Source organism: Anolis carolinensis, chromosome 6, assembly GCF_035594765.1.
Source record: "Anolis carolinensis isolate JA03-04 chromosome 6, rAnoCar3.1.pri, whole genome shotgun sequence".
Taxonomy (NCBI): Eukaryota; Metazoa; Chordata; class Lepidosauria; order Squamata; family Dactyloidae; genus Anolis; species Anolis carolinensis.
This window is the reverse complement of record NC_085846.1, coordinates 54,922,084-54,939,778: the sequence shown is the minus strand read 5'-3', so window position 1 is coordinate 54,939,778 and position 17,695 is coordinate 54,922,084. Positions and strand designations below refer to the sequence as shown.

Genomic DNA, 17,695 nt, shown 5'->3' with positions numbered 1-17,695 from the left:
CTTTACTATGTTATTACTTCATACTTTCCAGGACTGAGTCCAGATATTTAAAACAGAGTCTGGGACTGTAGATTCAACTGTAGAGAAATCATACACGGCACTTTTACTAGCCAGTAAAATGCTCATTATTTTGATGTCTATAAACAGTTGTGGAGCATGTATATTACAGCATCCAAAATGTTCCTTGTAACTTTGCTCCTAAAGGTTGCTCATTTTTGGCAGAGAAAGTGCAGTTGGGGGAGGTAGAAATAGAGGTTGCAAAAACTGTTTTGGGAACTGTATATGGACCCAGAATTTTACCTACTTTTTGCTTTAGATCTAAATAGTTAATACAAGGCTTTGAGAAACTTTCCTGCCAGAGACTGATCTGTTAAGCATAATATATCATATGAAAAGGAAGCATTTATGGATATTTTATCCTTCACACTCCAAATTATCCTCATTCTTAATTATACCCTCATGAATCAACCAAAATATGTCTTTTTTACCTGGATAGTGACAATCATTAGATATTTATGAAAATGCAATTTCTGTAAAGACTGCCACTACACTAGAAATTAGTGTTCGTGTGTGTGTTCATAACCATTATTACTTCCTCATATGTTGGTTATTGTAATTTTTGATGGGTGAAACGGGATTTTGTCTTTCTTTCCAAATTTGTGAACATCATTTCCAGTTGTATTGTGGAAAGGAATATGTTGACTGTTTTTGCCAATATCTTAGATAGTCTTACGATTTGGAATCCATTTTCTTTGTCCCTATGGCCATTTAGACAATCACCGTATTTTATTCTGTTTCTTTAAATGGCTTTGTTTCATTAAAAGAGGATTTAGGATAAGCTGAAGAAACTTGCCCAAAGAACACAAAATAAATTATTATTATTGTGCTTTGTCTCATGTTTTGCAACTTTAATTTTATATTTTAAAAAAATATAGTGTCAGTTGTAAACTTTTGACAGAAATGTAAGCAATCTGATACAATTTATATATCAGAAATGCAAAAGCTTGATCTCTGGAGAAAAAAATCAGGAAAAATCAAGATATTGTTACTTCTCTTTCTGCAACCATCCATCAACAAGTAGACAGTGAGTGTTCTTAATGTTGTTTTCCTCTCCTCAGGAATAATTTTTGCAGGAGTTCCTTGGCGTGTGAATCCTTGTTGACATATTGTTGGCTTTATTTCATGATGCATTAATTTTTCTAAATATCATAAATAGGTTGAACATATGCTCGATTCATTTGCCTTATGACAAATCAAGTTCTGAGTGTAGAAATTTTTAAAACAGTTGTTTCTTCCATAGTAGGGTCTTATTGAGGTCTAGTTATAGTAATTTAAAGTGGGACTAAGCACCTGAACGCTGTTTCAAATCCCACTGAAATTTGTGAAACTGTCTCCATGTTCATAAAGTGATGCTTTTCAAAAGATGTTAAGTACCTGTTATGGTGATTGTCCCTTGACAGAAGTTTGTTCCAATGTGCTGGGGTTGTTTGGGGAGGGGGGAGTTGTAAGATTCACATTTGGAAAAGCTTCCACTAGCAAAGCTCTAGAGGAGTCAATGTGCTAATGACTATAAAAATATCACTTGAATCCTGTAGTTTAAAATTGAAGATTTCAGTATTTCTTTGAACATGGAAGCCTCTGTAAACAAGAATAATAGAGAGAGTATTCATTTATGGAGGTACCATATATGATCATGTATAAGTTGACTGTATGTGAGTTGAGGGCAGATTTTGGGGCCAGAATTGAGGATTTTATCTTGATTCATGTCAAGGGTAAAACTTTTGGACATGGAATAAACACATATTTTGGGCGCTTCCAGACAGCGTCTAAATTCAGGACAAATAAGTGGGGGGGGGGGGGGAATTGCGGCAAGTCTAGACACAGCAAGTCTAGACACAGAGCTGTCAATCCTGGTCAATGCTCTCCCAACATCTTGCCACGTACATATGTAGCAGATTTTAGAAATCCACAAGATGGACAGGGGACATTTGATGGAAGTTTACTTTTAATTATTTTTTTAATTGAAGCTCCGAGATGTGCTGGACCTCATAAGCGCTGATGAAGATATCTCAATTTGCACACAAACACATTTCTTGTTATTATCTCCCCTCACCCTCCTGCTATCTTTATTTTTTCCCTCATGAGCCCCATTTCCCTTTGGGGTCACTTGCCTCTCATGCTGGTGCCCACTGTGTAAATTCAAGCTCTGTTTAATTTCATAAGGAGCCCCGGTGGTGAAGTGCGTTAAAGCGCTGAGCTGCTGAACTTGCAGACCAAAAGGTCCCAGGTTCAAATCCCAGGAGCTGCTTGAGCGCCTGCTGTTAGCTCCAGCTCCTGCCAACCTAGCAGTTCAAAAACATGCAAATGTAAGTAAATCAATAGGTACTGCTCCGGCGGGAAGGTAATAGCGCTCCATGCATTCATGCCGGCCACATGACCTTGGAGGTGTCTATGGACAACGCCGGCTCTTCGGCTTAGAAATGGAGATGAGCACCAACCCCCAGAGTCAGGCATGACTGGTCTTAACATCAGGGGAAACCTTTACCTTTACCTTAATTTCATAAACATCAGAACAAAGGAATTGTTGCAGAGAGTTCTAATAGGAATTGCTTTCCAATTGTGCTTCCTGTGTGTCTGTGGCTCCTTTTACAGCCCTCATCAGCTGTTTCAGGATTTTAAAATGCATACATGCACTGGAAATGTCCACACCAGTGTATAGGGACAAAGGCACATGTTTTCTTTGAGTGCATGGATATACAATCATACAAATATGAGCATTTTTTTTTTACCATAATCAGGTTTTAACTGCACCCTTTTAACACATTTTTTTGGCAATTAATGCGATTCATCGCACATTTTTTGCAAATGTCATTTCACCACTTCCCACCTTTTATCCCAGTTCCTTCCACATTTTAGTGCCTGTGTAGGAGGGCCCTTCCTCTTCATTTCAAAATGCACAGAGGATGCATAATTAGAAAGAACTAAAAAGGAGAGGATCTATTTATTTAAGGAGTTATAATGGGTTGCTGATCTATACAAACACAGATGGTGAAAATGATATAAATGAGGAAAAAGAATCAGAATGTAATCTGAAAAAAGAAGGGAGGGAGGGAGAAGAGCAAGGAAAACAGCCTGCCCCTAATAGGGATTCAGCATGAAGGCAATGATAAGAAGCAAGAGATAAGAAGAACTTTCACACATTGTGCTTTTTTTGTTCAAACTGGAGAAAAAAGTACCTCCCTTCTTCCTCACCTTCTTTTTAGGCCTTACTAGAGTTGTGGGGGAACTACATGAAACAGCGGTGGGCATTTTAAACAAGAAGTTAAGCACATTCTCTGCGAAGAAAATTATTACCTCTGTCACTCAAAATGGCATTCCCATATTGCTGCTGAATTCTGCTCAAATCAAAACAGTGAGGAAGTAGAGAGGACTGCCTTTATTTTTTCAGCTTAGGAAAGGGAGCAGTAATGGTTTGGGAGCACTGATTGCCTCTGCTTCTTTTATGTGCCTTTCCACTGTATCTCTCTTCTGGCATTGACCCATGCAAAAGCCAACCCAGGTTTTTGGGGCAATTTTTGTCAAACGTTTTTTGACTTATACATTAGTATATAGGTAAAGGTAGATAAAGGTTTTCCCCTAACATTAAGTCTAGTCGTGTCCAACTCTGGGGGCTGGTGCTCATCTCCATTTAGACACCTCCAAGGTCATGAGGCCAGCATGACTGCATGGAGCGCATATACAGTATATACAGTAGTTAAGCATTAAATTTATAACCATGACAAAAAAGTAAAAATACAGATATCCCAAACTATTAAATATGTAGATGCCCTATATAAATGGTATTGCTATAACATTTTATAAGAGTGAAAACATTTCTTACCTTGCTGGTGTCTTTCAGGACCCACCATGGAAAGCCATTTCAGAGGCTAAGAATCTCATCACACCAAGGGGTGGGAGGGTTCGTTTTCTTTTCATCACATTCTGTGGGGCTCTATTTTGAAAGAAGGCATTTATTCAGTCCTATCACACAGAATCTGCCTCTTCCTGTTTCTAGTTAAACCATGTGCTTGCTTTCTCATTACACAGGTGGCTGTTGTTTCCTCCCAATCCATTATCCACATAACTGTTTTTTTAAAAAGAAAATTGGAAAAAGTGTGTAATTACTAGTTTTTTGGCAGATCAGGTTATCTGTAGAACTCTTGTCCAGCACCGCGTTTCATATGAGTTGATTTTCTTCCTACCAGTTTCTTCACTTCCCAGCTTTCCCCCCTGTAATGAAAAATGTGATGGCATGGCTCATTCTATTTTAGTATTTACATTTCAGGATCTTATCTATTTTCTTCATAACTGCCCTTCCAAGTCATAGGCCACATCTATACTGACCACAAAGCAGCTAAAAATAGTCTTCTGAACACACCTTATAAAAGTGTGACAAATCATCAAAAATCAACAAAAACTCTAGAAATTTTAGTTGAAAATTTTGATTTTTTTTATTCTCCTTTTATTATATTATTATTATTATTATTATTATTATTATTATTATTATTATTATTATCTTCTGAGAAATCTGTATAAAGATCAAGTAGCCACAGTAAGAACAGACCACGGAACAACAGACTGGTTCAAGATTGGGAAAGGAGTATGGCAGGGCTGCATACTTTCACCCTCCCTGTTCAACTTGTACACAGAACACATCATGCAATGTGCGGGGCTTGACGATTCCAAGGCCTGAGTTAAAGTTGCTGGAAGAAACATTAACAACCTTAGGTATGCAGATGATACCACTCTGATGGCCGAAAGTGAGGAAGAGCTGAGGAGCTTTATCACCAAGGTGAAAGAAGAAAGTGTAAAAGCCAGGTTGCAGTTAAATATCAAGAAAACCAAGATCATGGCAACCACACCTATTGATAACTGGCAAATAGAGGGAGAAAGTGTGGAAGCAGTGACAGACTTTATATTTCTAGGCACGAAGATCACTGCAGATGCAGATTGCAGCCAAGAAATCAAAAGACGTTTACTTCTTGGGAGGAGAGCAATGGCCAACCTTGACAAAATAGTGAAGAGCAGAGACATCACACTGGCAACAAAGGTCCGCATAGTCAAAGCAATGGTATTCCCCATAGTAACCTATGGATGCGAGAGCTGGACCATAAGGAAGGCTGAGCGAAGGAAGATAGATGCTTTTGAACTCTGGTGTTGGAGGAAAATCCTGAGAGTGCCTTGGACTGCAAGAAGATCCAACCAGTCCATCCTCCAGGAAATAATGCCTGGCTGCTCACTGGAGGGAAGGATATTAGAGGCAAAGTTGAAGTATTTTGGCCACATCATGAGGAGACAGGAAAGCTTGGAAAAGATCATGATGCTGGGGAAAATGGAAGGAAAAAGGAAGAGAGGCCGACCAAGGGCAAGATGGATGGACGGTATCCTTGAAGTGACTGTCTTGACCTTGAAGGAACTGAGGTCGGTGATGGCCGACAGGGAGCTCTGGCGTGGACTGGTCCATGAGGTCACGAAGAGTCGGAAACGACTATGCGACTGAGAGAGAGAGAGAGAGAGAGAGAGAGAGAGAGAGAGAGAGAGAGAGAGAGAAGCAAGAGTTAAACATGTAAAGGTTTATATCCCTAGTTTGACCTAAACAGTGGTCATCTAAACTGAATCATTCAACTTGTATTAAGTTTATTTGACTGAAAAGGTTTAGAATGTAAAGTTCTTTAAAGTAGATTTAGGATCTTTGTCAAAAACAGTTGAAACATTATCATCAATTCACAGTGTTTTTCAAGGATCTGTCATTTTTTCCACCATATGTCCAGCAAGAAAGGCAATACGTAAATCAGCACATTTGGAGTGAACAAATCATATGTAGCAATTCTGCAGGGGGTTATGCAGCATTTGAAAAAATAATCCATTGAAGCAAATTTTGTTGGAGCAGTAGTAAGGAAAATTGTTTAAGACAGTTTAATAAAAATATATGGCCTTTCAAATGTAAAATATGTCATGCTGTGAGACATGGATACAAATACATTAGTTACTTTCCTGTGCTGTGGTTCCCATATGGAGAATGATAAAATGGGCAGATTATATGTCAGAAGTTCAAGATCACATGTTTATCAACTGTTGGAATTGAACAGCTTGTAAACTTAACTGCCTTTTCCTATATATTTATATTATTCACTGGGCAGGAGGGCATGCCTTTACTTTAAGCATCTGGTATACTGTGTATGATAGATAAATATTAATACTCTAATCATTTTCTTACTTGCATGTGATATAACCAAACTCTGGCCTCTTTCCAGACAAGCCAGGAAAGAAACGTCTGTATTTCTAATCCAGTTTGTGGTTACCCAATTAATTTCATAGAATTTTCTTGGACAAGGAATATTCAGAAATGTTTTGCCAGTTTCTTCTGCTACATCGTTTAGTAATCATTGGTGATTTTCCATCCAGGCACTAACTAGAGCTCACCCTACTTAGTTTAAAAGATCAAACAGGATATGGTACTTTTAGGATATTTAGACCCTTTCATAGTGATGTCAGTGGGTGACTCAACAGCTCATTTTAATCTCAGTGGTAAGGTTAATGAGGTTAAAATGAGTTATCGAGTCACACATTTTGGAACACGATATATTGTTAATCTGAAATGTTTAGTCATTCAAGTAATTATTTGACAGGGCTTGAGCAAATGCATTGTCATCTCCTTTTGGAGACCACTGCCTAATGAAGACATCCCAACAATTAATTAAATTGAATGCGAGCTGCACTATGGTATTCCATAGTTCTTGTATCTTAAAGTAGTAATGGTTCAGTGAACAGTGTAGAAGAAATAAAAGCCTAGCTATTGTCCATAGAAAAGATTGTGGGCTATCCTATGCCTATCCAGAAGTGCCGGAAATATTGGCTGAAGCTTGGTTATCTAAAATAAGTATAAACTGAACTAGGGTTTAAAAGGGGGCGTGTACAGAAAATGGAGAAGTCAAAACCAAAACTTTTAGGTTATGTCCACGGCTAAAGGAAGCACCAGGAAATGGTAAGAAAATGGTAAGGCCACTAATGGGACAGAGTAAAGGCACGATTATTCAACACCTTATTTGCTTCAGTTTCTCTCCAAAATAAATAGTGTTCAGGTGGGGAAGAAATGGAGCAGATGATGAAGTATGGATAATGCATTACATAATAGGTAAATAATACAAGAATATCTGGCTACTCTAAATGAAGTCAGATCTCTGAGACCAGGTGAACAATGCCCAAGGATATTAAAAGAAGTGGTTGAAATAATCTCAGAACCATTGGCAAGATAAGCTGGTTCTCATCAAAGGCAGGCGACCAAAATGGTCAAAGGTCTGGAAAACCTTGTCCTATGAGAAGCAGCTTAGAGATAACTGTGATTGAATATTTGAAATAATGTTATATTGAAGATAGAGCAAATTTGTTTTCTGATATGCCAGAAACCAGAACATGAGAAATCAATTCAAATTCCTAAATGTGGAATTAAATACACTGCCTTGGATTGTGTTGGAGTCTTCTCTAAAGATTGATAAATAGATGCTAGATGGCCATCTGTCAGAATGCTTTGATGGGGTTGAATTGGATAGGAGTTGGATCGCATAGGACTTGGTGTTTCTTCCAGAACTCCAATTCTGTGATAGTAACAATTTTAAAGTTTGCAACTATACTGAAAATTTACCATATGCAAATACAGTATAGTTCTATCTTTTTTTGATGATACATTCCATCATCTTTGACAAAACATTGCTGGTTACTGTATTTAATGTTTCCCTTTATATAGTGGCTCATTGAAAACCTGTAAATTTTCTGGGGTAAACTTTTTTTGGAGGGGTTTCAGTGAGAAATGAGACTAAAGAACACTGGTGTGTCCCTAGAAACTAGAATCCTCTCTATGCTTCTTTACAATTCCTACTCACTCCAGACTTGGCTACATATAATGGCTGTCTTGAAACTGATAGAAAGGCTTCAGCATAGCTAAAATTATATATAAATAAGCCACAACACACACTTGGCATGTGAAAGATGGAATACTTAAGGAAAGGCTCTTGGGAACTCACTACAGCTTGCAGTGTTGGAAAATATATACTGATGATATATGTCTTGCATAGAGAAACAGGTGAAGCCCTTATGGACCATAAAACTGAGTGCAATACAAATATGGATGATATTATGCCATTGTTACTAGGGTTTTTTAACTTGCTTATTAGGTTAGGCAATGGCTTTGTGAACATTCAAAACTTCCTGACTATGGAGACATATATACAACAAGTTACCTGTGATTTCTTTAACAGAAAAGTCAAGATAGCAGAATGCCAGTAAATGAGGTTATTCTATTAGGAGGGGGCACAGGTTCATGCACATATGATTATAATTACTTTTGTATATACACTACAGGAGTGTATTGATAACTATTAAGCATAAAAAGAGGCACATGTGTGTAAGATGCTTCTATAAAACATATAAAAACCCAGCAAATAGCTATGAAAGAAATTAGGCTACTCTTTCAGTTTTATTTCTTTACTATAGCGTTGGTGGTTCTCGTAGTATGGCATTTTGTCTGCTTAGCTTTTGATGTAAATATAAAGTACAAGAATTAGTTGGAGCTGGAGGTTTTACATCTAGGAATATGGAGGAACTGTAACTCCATGGTAGAGGGCACATACTATCTATGCAGAAATATCCAGATTCATCCCAGAATACATGACACTTAATCTGTTGATATTTAGAGTAGAAAATATTGGGCTACCAGTGCTCTCCCTTGGGATAAGAAGGTTTTCTGTATTCCTAGGGAGAACACTCCAAGATGACGAAGATCCGTTGCTCAACTGATGAGGGAGAATATGAACATTCTAAATTCATGTTTGAATGCTATCTATATCTATATATATAAAAGACTGATGGCATCAGGGCAGCGGACAAAACAACAAAACTACAGCCCCCCAACCTCAAAATTTGACAACACAACCCATCATCTACAGCTCTAGGTTGATACAACAAAAAGAAAAGAAAAATAAAGTCCTAATTAGAGGGAGAGGAATAATTGTTTTTATCCAATTGCTGCCAGTTAGAAGGCGAAGCTCCGCCCACTTGGTCTCCTAGCAACCGACTCTGTCCAGGGGACAGGCAGAGTTAGGCTTCACTTAGGTCTCTTCCACGATTATCTAATTTGCACTGGATTATATGGCAGTGTAGACTCAAGGCCCTTCCGCACAGCTATATAACCCATTTAGAACTGAATTATCTTGACTCCATACTGCCATATAATCCACTTCAGTGTGCATTTTATACAGCTGTGAAGAAGGGATATTCCTCAATACTTTATTTCCCATACCATCATACTTTGCCACAGCAACGCGTGGCCGGGCACAGCTAGTATATAATAAAAGTCAGTGTTTGTATGTATGTATGTATGTATGTATGTATGTTTGTGGGTATGCGAGTATGTGCCAGCATTCTGATTGGCTGCCACACTATCACAGGCCACTGTGACCACCAGGATCAATGGACCTGGCCCAAACCTGACACGCTTAATCCCCATGACCCACTTTACATCCTAGTGCCATTTGCGGGATGATGGGATCTGTAGTACTTTCAATCGCTACGACTCCTACAGGCCACTGTGATGCCCACCAGTGACGTAACTGGACCAAACTTGACACACAGAACCCCCATGAACCCCTTTCTGTCCTGGGGCAGATTGGGGGAGGATGGATTAAGTAGCTTCACTCACTTCTAGCTCTGGGAGTTGTAGTTCACCCTTCAACAGACAGCACTGAACCCAGCCAACTTCATATCTGGACCAAACTTGGCACACTGCCTCATCATGCCCAACTGAGCATACAGGCAGGGTTTCGCGGTGATTGTCCTTTGGCTCTGGGAGTTGTAGTTCACCCTTATACAGAAGGCACTGAACTCGTCCGATTTCGCATCTGGACCAAACTTGGCACACAGGTTTCTCAAAAGACCCGGGCACTGCCAGGACCCCAAGCTAGTAAAGAATATGGATGACTATGTGCGTGTATGTGTTTTTTTTCCATGACATGAAACCTTAAAAATGTCATTGTTATTACTTGTCATCAAATTGATGATTCTGTGAGTGAGAGGCCTCCGATAGTCTAAACAGAAGATAATTAAGACATGAACCATTGTGACCAGATCTGCCCTTCTAAAAATGCATAGTGGATGCACCAAGAAAGACTAGGCAAAGGCATGCTTGAGCATCCATTCTTCCAGGAACAGTGCTGAATCCAAGAAAACCAACTAGTTATGGACCTGATATTTCCAAGGGAGATAATATACAGAATAGGCTGTAGTCCCAATCTGAGTTTATTTTTCCCTGTGACCAAAAGACCTTCCATTTTGTTAGAATTGAGATTCAGTCCTTCATTGCACCCATACAATGACTCAGGAGTTCCATACTGTCATTTGTAAAGGAAAAATCAACATATTGTTGACACTCAATCCAAAACTCTGATCGACCTCCCACAGCAGGTCCATGGTTATCCAAAATGTGAGAAGTTTAGCTAAGACTTGAATTGAAGATGGAGACCAACCAGAAATAGAAGGCAATGGAGACACAGAAAAAGACACCTCTCACCAGAACCTAGACTGGCATGAGCATGCTAGGAGTTTTGGAAGTTGGCACTGCTTGCTGAAGCACCCTTTTCTCTTTTCAAAGCATTTTACAATTGGGGGCAACCGACTTGGCGCTTAAAAATGTTCACTTTATTATTAGCTCGCTTTAAAACTGGATTTATTTATTTAATTCTATTTATATCCTGCCATTGGTTACAAAATTTGGGGGCTGGCAAATATTACTGAGATATTGTGAATTACAGGGAAAAGATCTCGAACATTTACCATTTGAAGAGGAAAACTAAACTTGAATGGAAAACAACTGATTTCTGAAAGAGGAGACACATTAAGTAGATTAATAGGCTGGAATTCATAACTGTGTTGTTATGTAATGAATCTTTGCGTCATCTCTCTAATCCCCATTTACACACAACAGCTGCTTTGATCAACAGGGGTCTGTTACCTTTTCACTCAGGAAGCAGAGGACTGATGGTCCCATCCTAGAGTAAGCTTTAGAGAAACCCTTTTGCAATTCTTTTTTGTGTTAGAGGTCACTCAAGCAAGGTGTTTGGGAATGGCAACTAGCTGCTTCCTGAACAAAAGGAGAACAGACCCCCCCTTTGATTGTAGTGATTGCTTCCTGGTAAGTGTTAAGTAGGGAGAGTTTTGCTATCACATTATAACTGTGATACAAGATTCTGGCCATTGTACTTTACAACCAATTTAATAATTAAATATGCCTTGCCAACTCATTGAAAAATAATCAGGAGTGAACACTGCATGGCATTACAAAATAGGAAATACGTGAGTTAAGTACAATTTTTTTTTTTTTTACAAAAGCTAAAGTAAGCTGCAGATGCAACAATAGAGAGTATTCTGTTTTTATATTTCAACATTTTAAAATTGGAAACCGTGAATTTATGTTTTCCAGCCTATTTAAAAGTGGAATCACCACTTACAAAGAAATAGAAACAGTTTCTGAAGGCTCTCAAAACTTTTTATCCAAGACCGACAGTCAGTATAGCATAAATAGCTACAGGCAAAAGAAACAAAATCAAGAGAATAAAGGCAAAGGATGAGGAAAGTCATGGTGCAATGTGGCTATCTGTATCTTGTCTATTGTTTATGAACTGTAAACCCCACAATTCTTTGCCATTGATTTTGAGATTCATGCCTCGACAAAGCCTGGGATATACAGATTTCCCATCCGTAGTGAAGAATATGTGAGTTGCTCAGTGGCCATTACCTGTTGTCTACATTATGAGAGAATTCTCTCCCTCCTGAATGATACTCACATTTCTTCAGTTTTGTTGTCTCACTTGGCTTTCACAGTTCCTGAAAGAAATGGGCCAGCACAACTAAAATGTCCCTCTGAAGTATCATAACCATTAATTTCTTTTGAACTGGAGAGGAAAATTTTCTCTTTTTGCTAGTTACACCTCACTTAAATATTTCACTTTTATATTGTGACTAGGATATATATCCAGCCTGGTTTTGCATTTTCTTCATAGTCCTTTCTTTCCTTCCTCCCTTTTCCTTATACACCTTCCCCCGCTCTCCTTCCTTCCTTCCTTCCTTCCTTCCTTCCTTCCTTCCTTCCTTCCTTCCTTTCCCTTATATCATTCTCCCATTTTCTTTCTTGCTTTCCTTAATCCAAAGTTGAAGTCTTAAGTTTAATTGCTAGAGTCAAAGCTGGAAGAATTACAGGAGCAGGTATGAGATAAACAATAGTCAACCTCCGAAAAGCTGAGTGTCCAAGAATATCAGAGTATGGGTTCAATCAAAGAATGTTTGATTGCCAAAACAAGCCTTCAGAACTGAGATTCTTTATCCCAAAATCTCAGCTGTTGCTTCTTGAAAGCTCATTTCTCCACAAATCCTGCAGACCTGCGAGACTCTGCATGTATTCTTCTGTGTTCTAAAGCTGGGGATATGTTTAACTCCTTGCTGGCTGGTTCTGCTATATTTGCCTCGGCTTGTTCAGTTGTTCAGACTGCTGTAGAGTCTCCGGCACTGCTGAAGGCTCATCCTCAGCAGTGACTGAACTAATCTGGGGAGACTACTGGGAGCTGCTGACCTCCATGTCTCTTGCTGGCCCTTCCAGTCACTCCTCATCCTCACTGTCAGGGCTGGCCATGACACCATCTCATTGAAGCCCCATGAAACCTCCTGTGGCTCACGTTAAGAGTTTTAGCTCACCTGCAGCAGTCACACTATCATGGAGCCCATACCATCCATGAAAACACTAGCCATCAAGCTGCAGGTTCATGAGGGCTATGTCACCTAGCAACAACCACTATGCTTTGTTCCTATACTCCACCTCAGCTCTAGCCCAGAAAGGGCACTTTATTCTCTTTCTTTTCTTCAGCTTTGGTCTTTAAAAGAGTGGATTTTGTAGTTGAAATCCTGCCAGTATTTTAAGTTGAGTCATGAAAGGTATGTCCGGTTTTAGTCCAGATCCACCAAACCATGTAGGAGCCTTTATGGAACATACATACTTTTACTTTTATATAGATAGATTTTGTTGATGTATTTTCTTTTTCAGAAAAAGAATATATAAAAGGAACTTCTTTCTAATTAAAATGTTAATTTGATATACCAATACAAAAGAAGAGGAGAAAGTTTGATTACTTTCCTTCTGAGGGATGTAAAAATACAATGTGAAGTAGCCATTTGTTAAGTATAATTAATTGCCATGAAATCATGAAATTCTATGGAAGTCATCAACCATTATTAATAAGACATCGGTACCTGTATGCTAATATTTGAGATATAACAATTGAACCCATCCGTAGAACCTTTAAAACACTGGAGAACTCACCAGCTTGCAGTTCTGAATGTATAATGCTAATGCATCCTTTTTTCCTCACCAAAGGACTTTTTAAATTTAGAACTTTGTGTATCACCAACTGTAACACTTGCAAAAAAGCAATGATGCTCATTGTTATAATGTTATATATGCATTTTAAATTTTATTTTATTTTATTAGGTTCTTCACAATGAACTTGTTATGGAGATGAATCATCCAACCGTAGGGAAGATTGCTGTTCCAGGTTGGTCTGTTTTCTTAATAATTTGCATTTTGAGCAACACTTTTGGAATCAGATTAATGATTTGCATACAAACAAATATGCATCAAAAGCTGAGTTTCTCCACCTTCATGTAGTGTTCATGTCTATGGGACCTGAAATGATTCCATGTTTCAGATTCAAAATGCAGCCCTCTACTCAATCATTAAAAACAATAAATTGACATCTTCAAACCTGACCGCCCAACAATTAGGAAAAAGATGGGAAATCTGAAACTAAATGTGGGCCTTCAATACTACTGGTATGGCCAGCTTAGGGCCCTTCCACACAGCCATATAACCCAGGATATCAAAGCTGATAACCCACAATATTTGCTTTGAATTGCGTTATCTGAGTCCACATTGCCATATAATCCAGTTTAATGTGTATTTTATACAGATGTGTGGAAGGGGCCTTAAATGCCCTGCTATCCATGTAGTGGCTACTGCAGTACTACATGTATAGAGTCAGTTTAGTGCCTATTGTTGCCTTGCAGAACCTATTCAGCTGGTGTACATATGCAGGTGCCCATGTACAGTCCCATCTGGCCAAATAGCATGCATCCCTCAGGGCTATAAAGGCTTTCTATATTAGGCAAATAGGCCTAATTGTATTTCTCTACAAGTATTCATCAATGTCTATAAAGAATTATTTCAGCTGAATAGATGGAAGGTTGACATGTAAACACCAGTAAATTCCATATGTACTGCAATCAGTAATCTTCTCATTCAGGTTCTCAAGACAGGAGGTGAATGCTTTGGTAGTCAGCGGGTGGTATTGTCCTAAAACAACATGTTGACTGAATTCACATCAAGAGGGGGATCTCTTGGCCCAAACTGTGACATCACAGGGAGCAGGAAACAATACATGGATTGCAATAATGTTGAAAACATTAGTGACGGGGCTGGGTGGGATATATATGTTTCTGCCCAGATTATTTCTGTCAGAGCCGGCCCTAGGTATTTTTCAAGTGTAGGCGAACAGAATTTTGGCGCCCCCCCCAGACAATTGCTGAAAAATAAAAGCGTTGGATAAGCGAAAATGTTGGATAATAAGGAGGGATTAAGGAAAAGCCTATTAAACATCAAATTACATTAAGATTTTACAAATTAAGCACCAAAACATCATGTTTTACAACAAATCAACAGAAAAAGCAGTCTCGACTGTGCCCCCGTATGTTTGGCACCCGAAGCGACCGCTCAATTCGCCTCATTGTTGGACCGGCTCTGATTTGTTTGATCTGGCTGGGCTCAACTGTTTCTGAATGAGACTAGAGTTCAGAAAGACTCCAGAAAGAGGTAGATTAATATTTATTTTTTAATTTATTTACAGTATTTATATTCCGCCCTTCTCATCCCGAAGGGGACTCAGGGCGGATTACAATGAACACATATATGGCAAACATTAAATGCCAACAGACAAACAACATTCAGTTTTAGACAGACACAGAGGCATTTTAACATCTTTCCAGCTTCACGATTCCGGCCACAGGGGGAGCTGTTGCTTCACCGTCCATTGGTGGCTGTTCTTCCTCATTCTTTTCCTCGTGTTTTGCTGGCAGTTTTATGGTGTTGTAGATTAGTTAAATTAGCCTCCCGCATAAAGCGTACCTAAATTTTCCCTACTTGACAGATGCAACTGTCTTTCGGGGCTGCGTAGGTCAACAGCAAGCCGGGGCTATTTTTTTTAATGGTCGGAGGCTTAACCCGACCCGGGCTTCGAACTCATGACCTCTCGATCAGTAGTGATTTATAGCAGCTGGTTACTAGCCAGCTGCGCCACAGCCCAGCCCCTTGTGGCCCAGTCATCTGTTTTGTTTCTCTCTGTGCCTTAGTTGCTCTGACCTGACTCATAGACTGTGTCATGGACAGTCTTTGTTGACATGAATTTGTGCCTGGAAGACAGTGGATATTTTGGAAACTCTGCCCAATAACCTACGAGGTGGCTTGTAATACTGTTTGTTCGCTGAAGGTGCTATTAAACCATAACCATAAACCATAACTATTGCTGCATTAGTTTGTCCATGCTACCTTTCATTCTTTCCATCTCTCCTGTGGCCACATCTCTCTGATTCCTGAGGAAGAGAGAAGTCCTTTCAATTTGAGTAGCTTATGAAAAACTTTCTTGAACAAGCTTGAAGACCCTTATCTTGAAGAAATCTTGAGCCTAGATCTGATGAAATGCTCACTCTTTGTTTTTACAAATGTTTCTGCTAAACTATCTATGAATGGCAGCCCTCAAACCACTTATTCCACAGTAGTCTCTTTGAAGTTAATTGCCTACCCTGGAGTCAGTTGGACTAATCTGGAAAAAAAGCAGAGTGTATTTGCACATCTGTGTTTGTTTTAGGTTTACCTTGAGCCTTACATAAATTGTGGCCTTATGTGTTTGTATGAAAAGGCAAAATATGGCTGAATCAGAAGGATGGAATTTTCCCTTATGATAGAAAGAAAGACCCCTGAGAACATTAAAAAAATATCATTGTTATGATTTCTTATGATGAACTAGAGAGATACAGAAAGTAAACTTGAAATGTGGTGCAGGAGTAATTTGTGATGTAAACATTCTTTCCTTCTACTAGATTTGCTACATAATCAGCAGACATGCTGAAATGAGTAATCAGTTAAATTATTGCTAGCCAGGGCTCATTTTCTTTGAACAAAAGATTGATGTTATTTTTGGACCTCATCACATGGGACACCGGAATTGCCATGTATCGTGACGAATCCGCCGGTGCCCATCTGGGGGCATGGGGAACCTGTCACCCCACGCCCAGCATTGCCTGACTCACACGAGTCCCCATCCCACGGGGGAAAGTGTCAGCCAGCCGGCTTCCCCCCGTTGACTTCTATTCAACATGGGAAGCCTCCTGTGTTGCTGTGACATCAGCATGTGCTCGTTTTTCTATCCTTTAACAATAGAGCTTTGCGAGAAGTACCTCTACATCATAGCATGGGAGCCGGCTGGCTCAGTTGTAAAGGGGTAGGTGTATCGGCACATGCCACCAAAAAGGACCTCATGTGATGAGGTCCTTAATCAAATGTTATTTTAAACACAATGAAGGTGGTGACACACCATCAGAGATACATTTCGAACCTGATGGCATCAATTTGTGTGTATGCCTTCAAGTCACCTTGCGACTTATGGTGAATCTGTGAATTTCATGGGGTTTTCTTAGGCAAGGAATACTCAGAAGTGTTTTTGTCAGTTCTTTCCTATGAAGTATACGCCACAGCTCCTGATATTCATTTTGGAAACCAAGAACTAACTTTGCTTCATTTTCAGGACCAGATGGGATCTGTTGCCTTTAGGGTATTTGGCTCCTTGATGTCAAGTTAGGGAACTGAAATTTCTCAGCCTTACCTTTGTTGTATTGTTAAGAATTGCACCAGAATTCCCATCTCATCCTGGTTCTGGAACCAGTTGCAACAGCTCAACCACCATTTCTGCATGGAAATTCACTTTCATTTTCCTTGCACATTTTCTTTTTACTGCATACATTTTCCATACATCATGGGATAGTGGTTCGAGAGTTGGACTAGGCATCTAGGATACCAGAGCTCATATTTCTGTTCAGACTTGAACACGTTTGGCCTCAGAGGGGAACTATGGCACACTTCATCATCCATTGTAGTCAACTTGAAGGCACAGAACAACAATACATTTTGTATGCATTTTTCCTTACATTCCCCTTCTAAACATGTTTTCCTACAGTACATATTTGTGCATTTTTCAAATAAACACATTTCCAGTTGCACATATTTTTATCAAACGTCCATATGATTTACATTATCATATGTTTTTTCTTCACGGAACTTTATTGCAAGCCTTGGGAATCTTGAAATTTTGCATGTAAGCATCCTTATGCTATAGGTGATGGGTATGTCGGTTCAAAAATGCAAATCCAATCTATATATATAAAAGGATAATGGCGTCGCTCCACTGGGCAAAACAACAAAACTAAAGGCCCCCCAACCTAGAAAATTGACAACACAAACCCTCATCCACGTCTCTACGTTCTTACGCTCAACAAAGGATCCCCCCCCCCA

At 39.2% G+C, this 17,695-nt stretch overlaps 1 protein-coding gene across 3 annotated transcripts in view; it reads left to right on the top strand.

Moving 5' to 3' along the window:
* Positions 1-17,695, top strand: part of sugct (succinyl-CoA:glutarate-CoA transferase) — a 396,207-nt gene that overhangs the window by 315,645 nt on the left and 62,867 nt on the right. For all 3 annotated transcript variants that reach the window (XM_008112865.3, XM_008112868.3, XM_008112866.3), the window contains exon 13: positions 13,568-13,631. In XM_008112865.3, the coding sequence (XP_008111072.2) occupies positions 13,568-13,631 (64 nt within the window). The remainder of the gene's footprint in view (positions 1-13,567; positions 13,632-17,695) is intronic.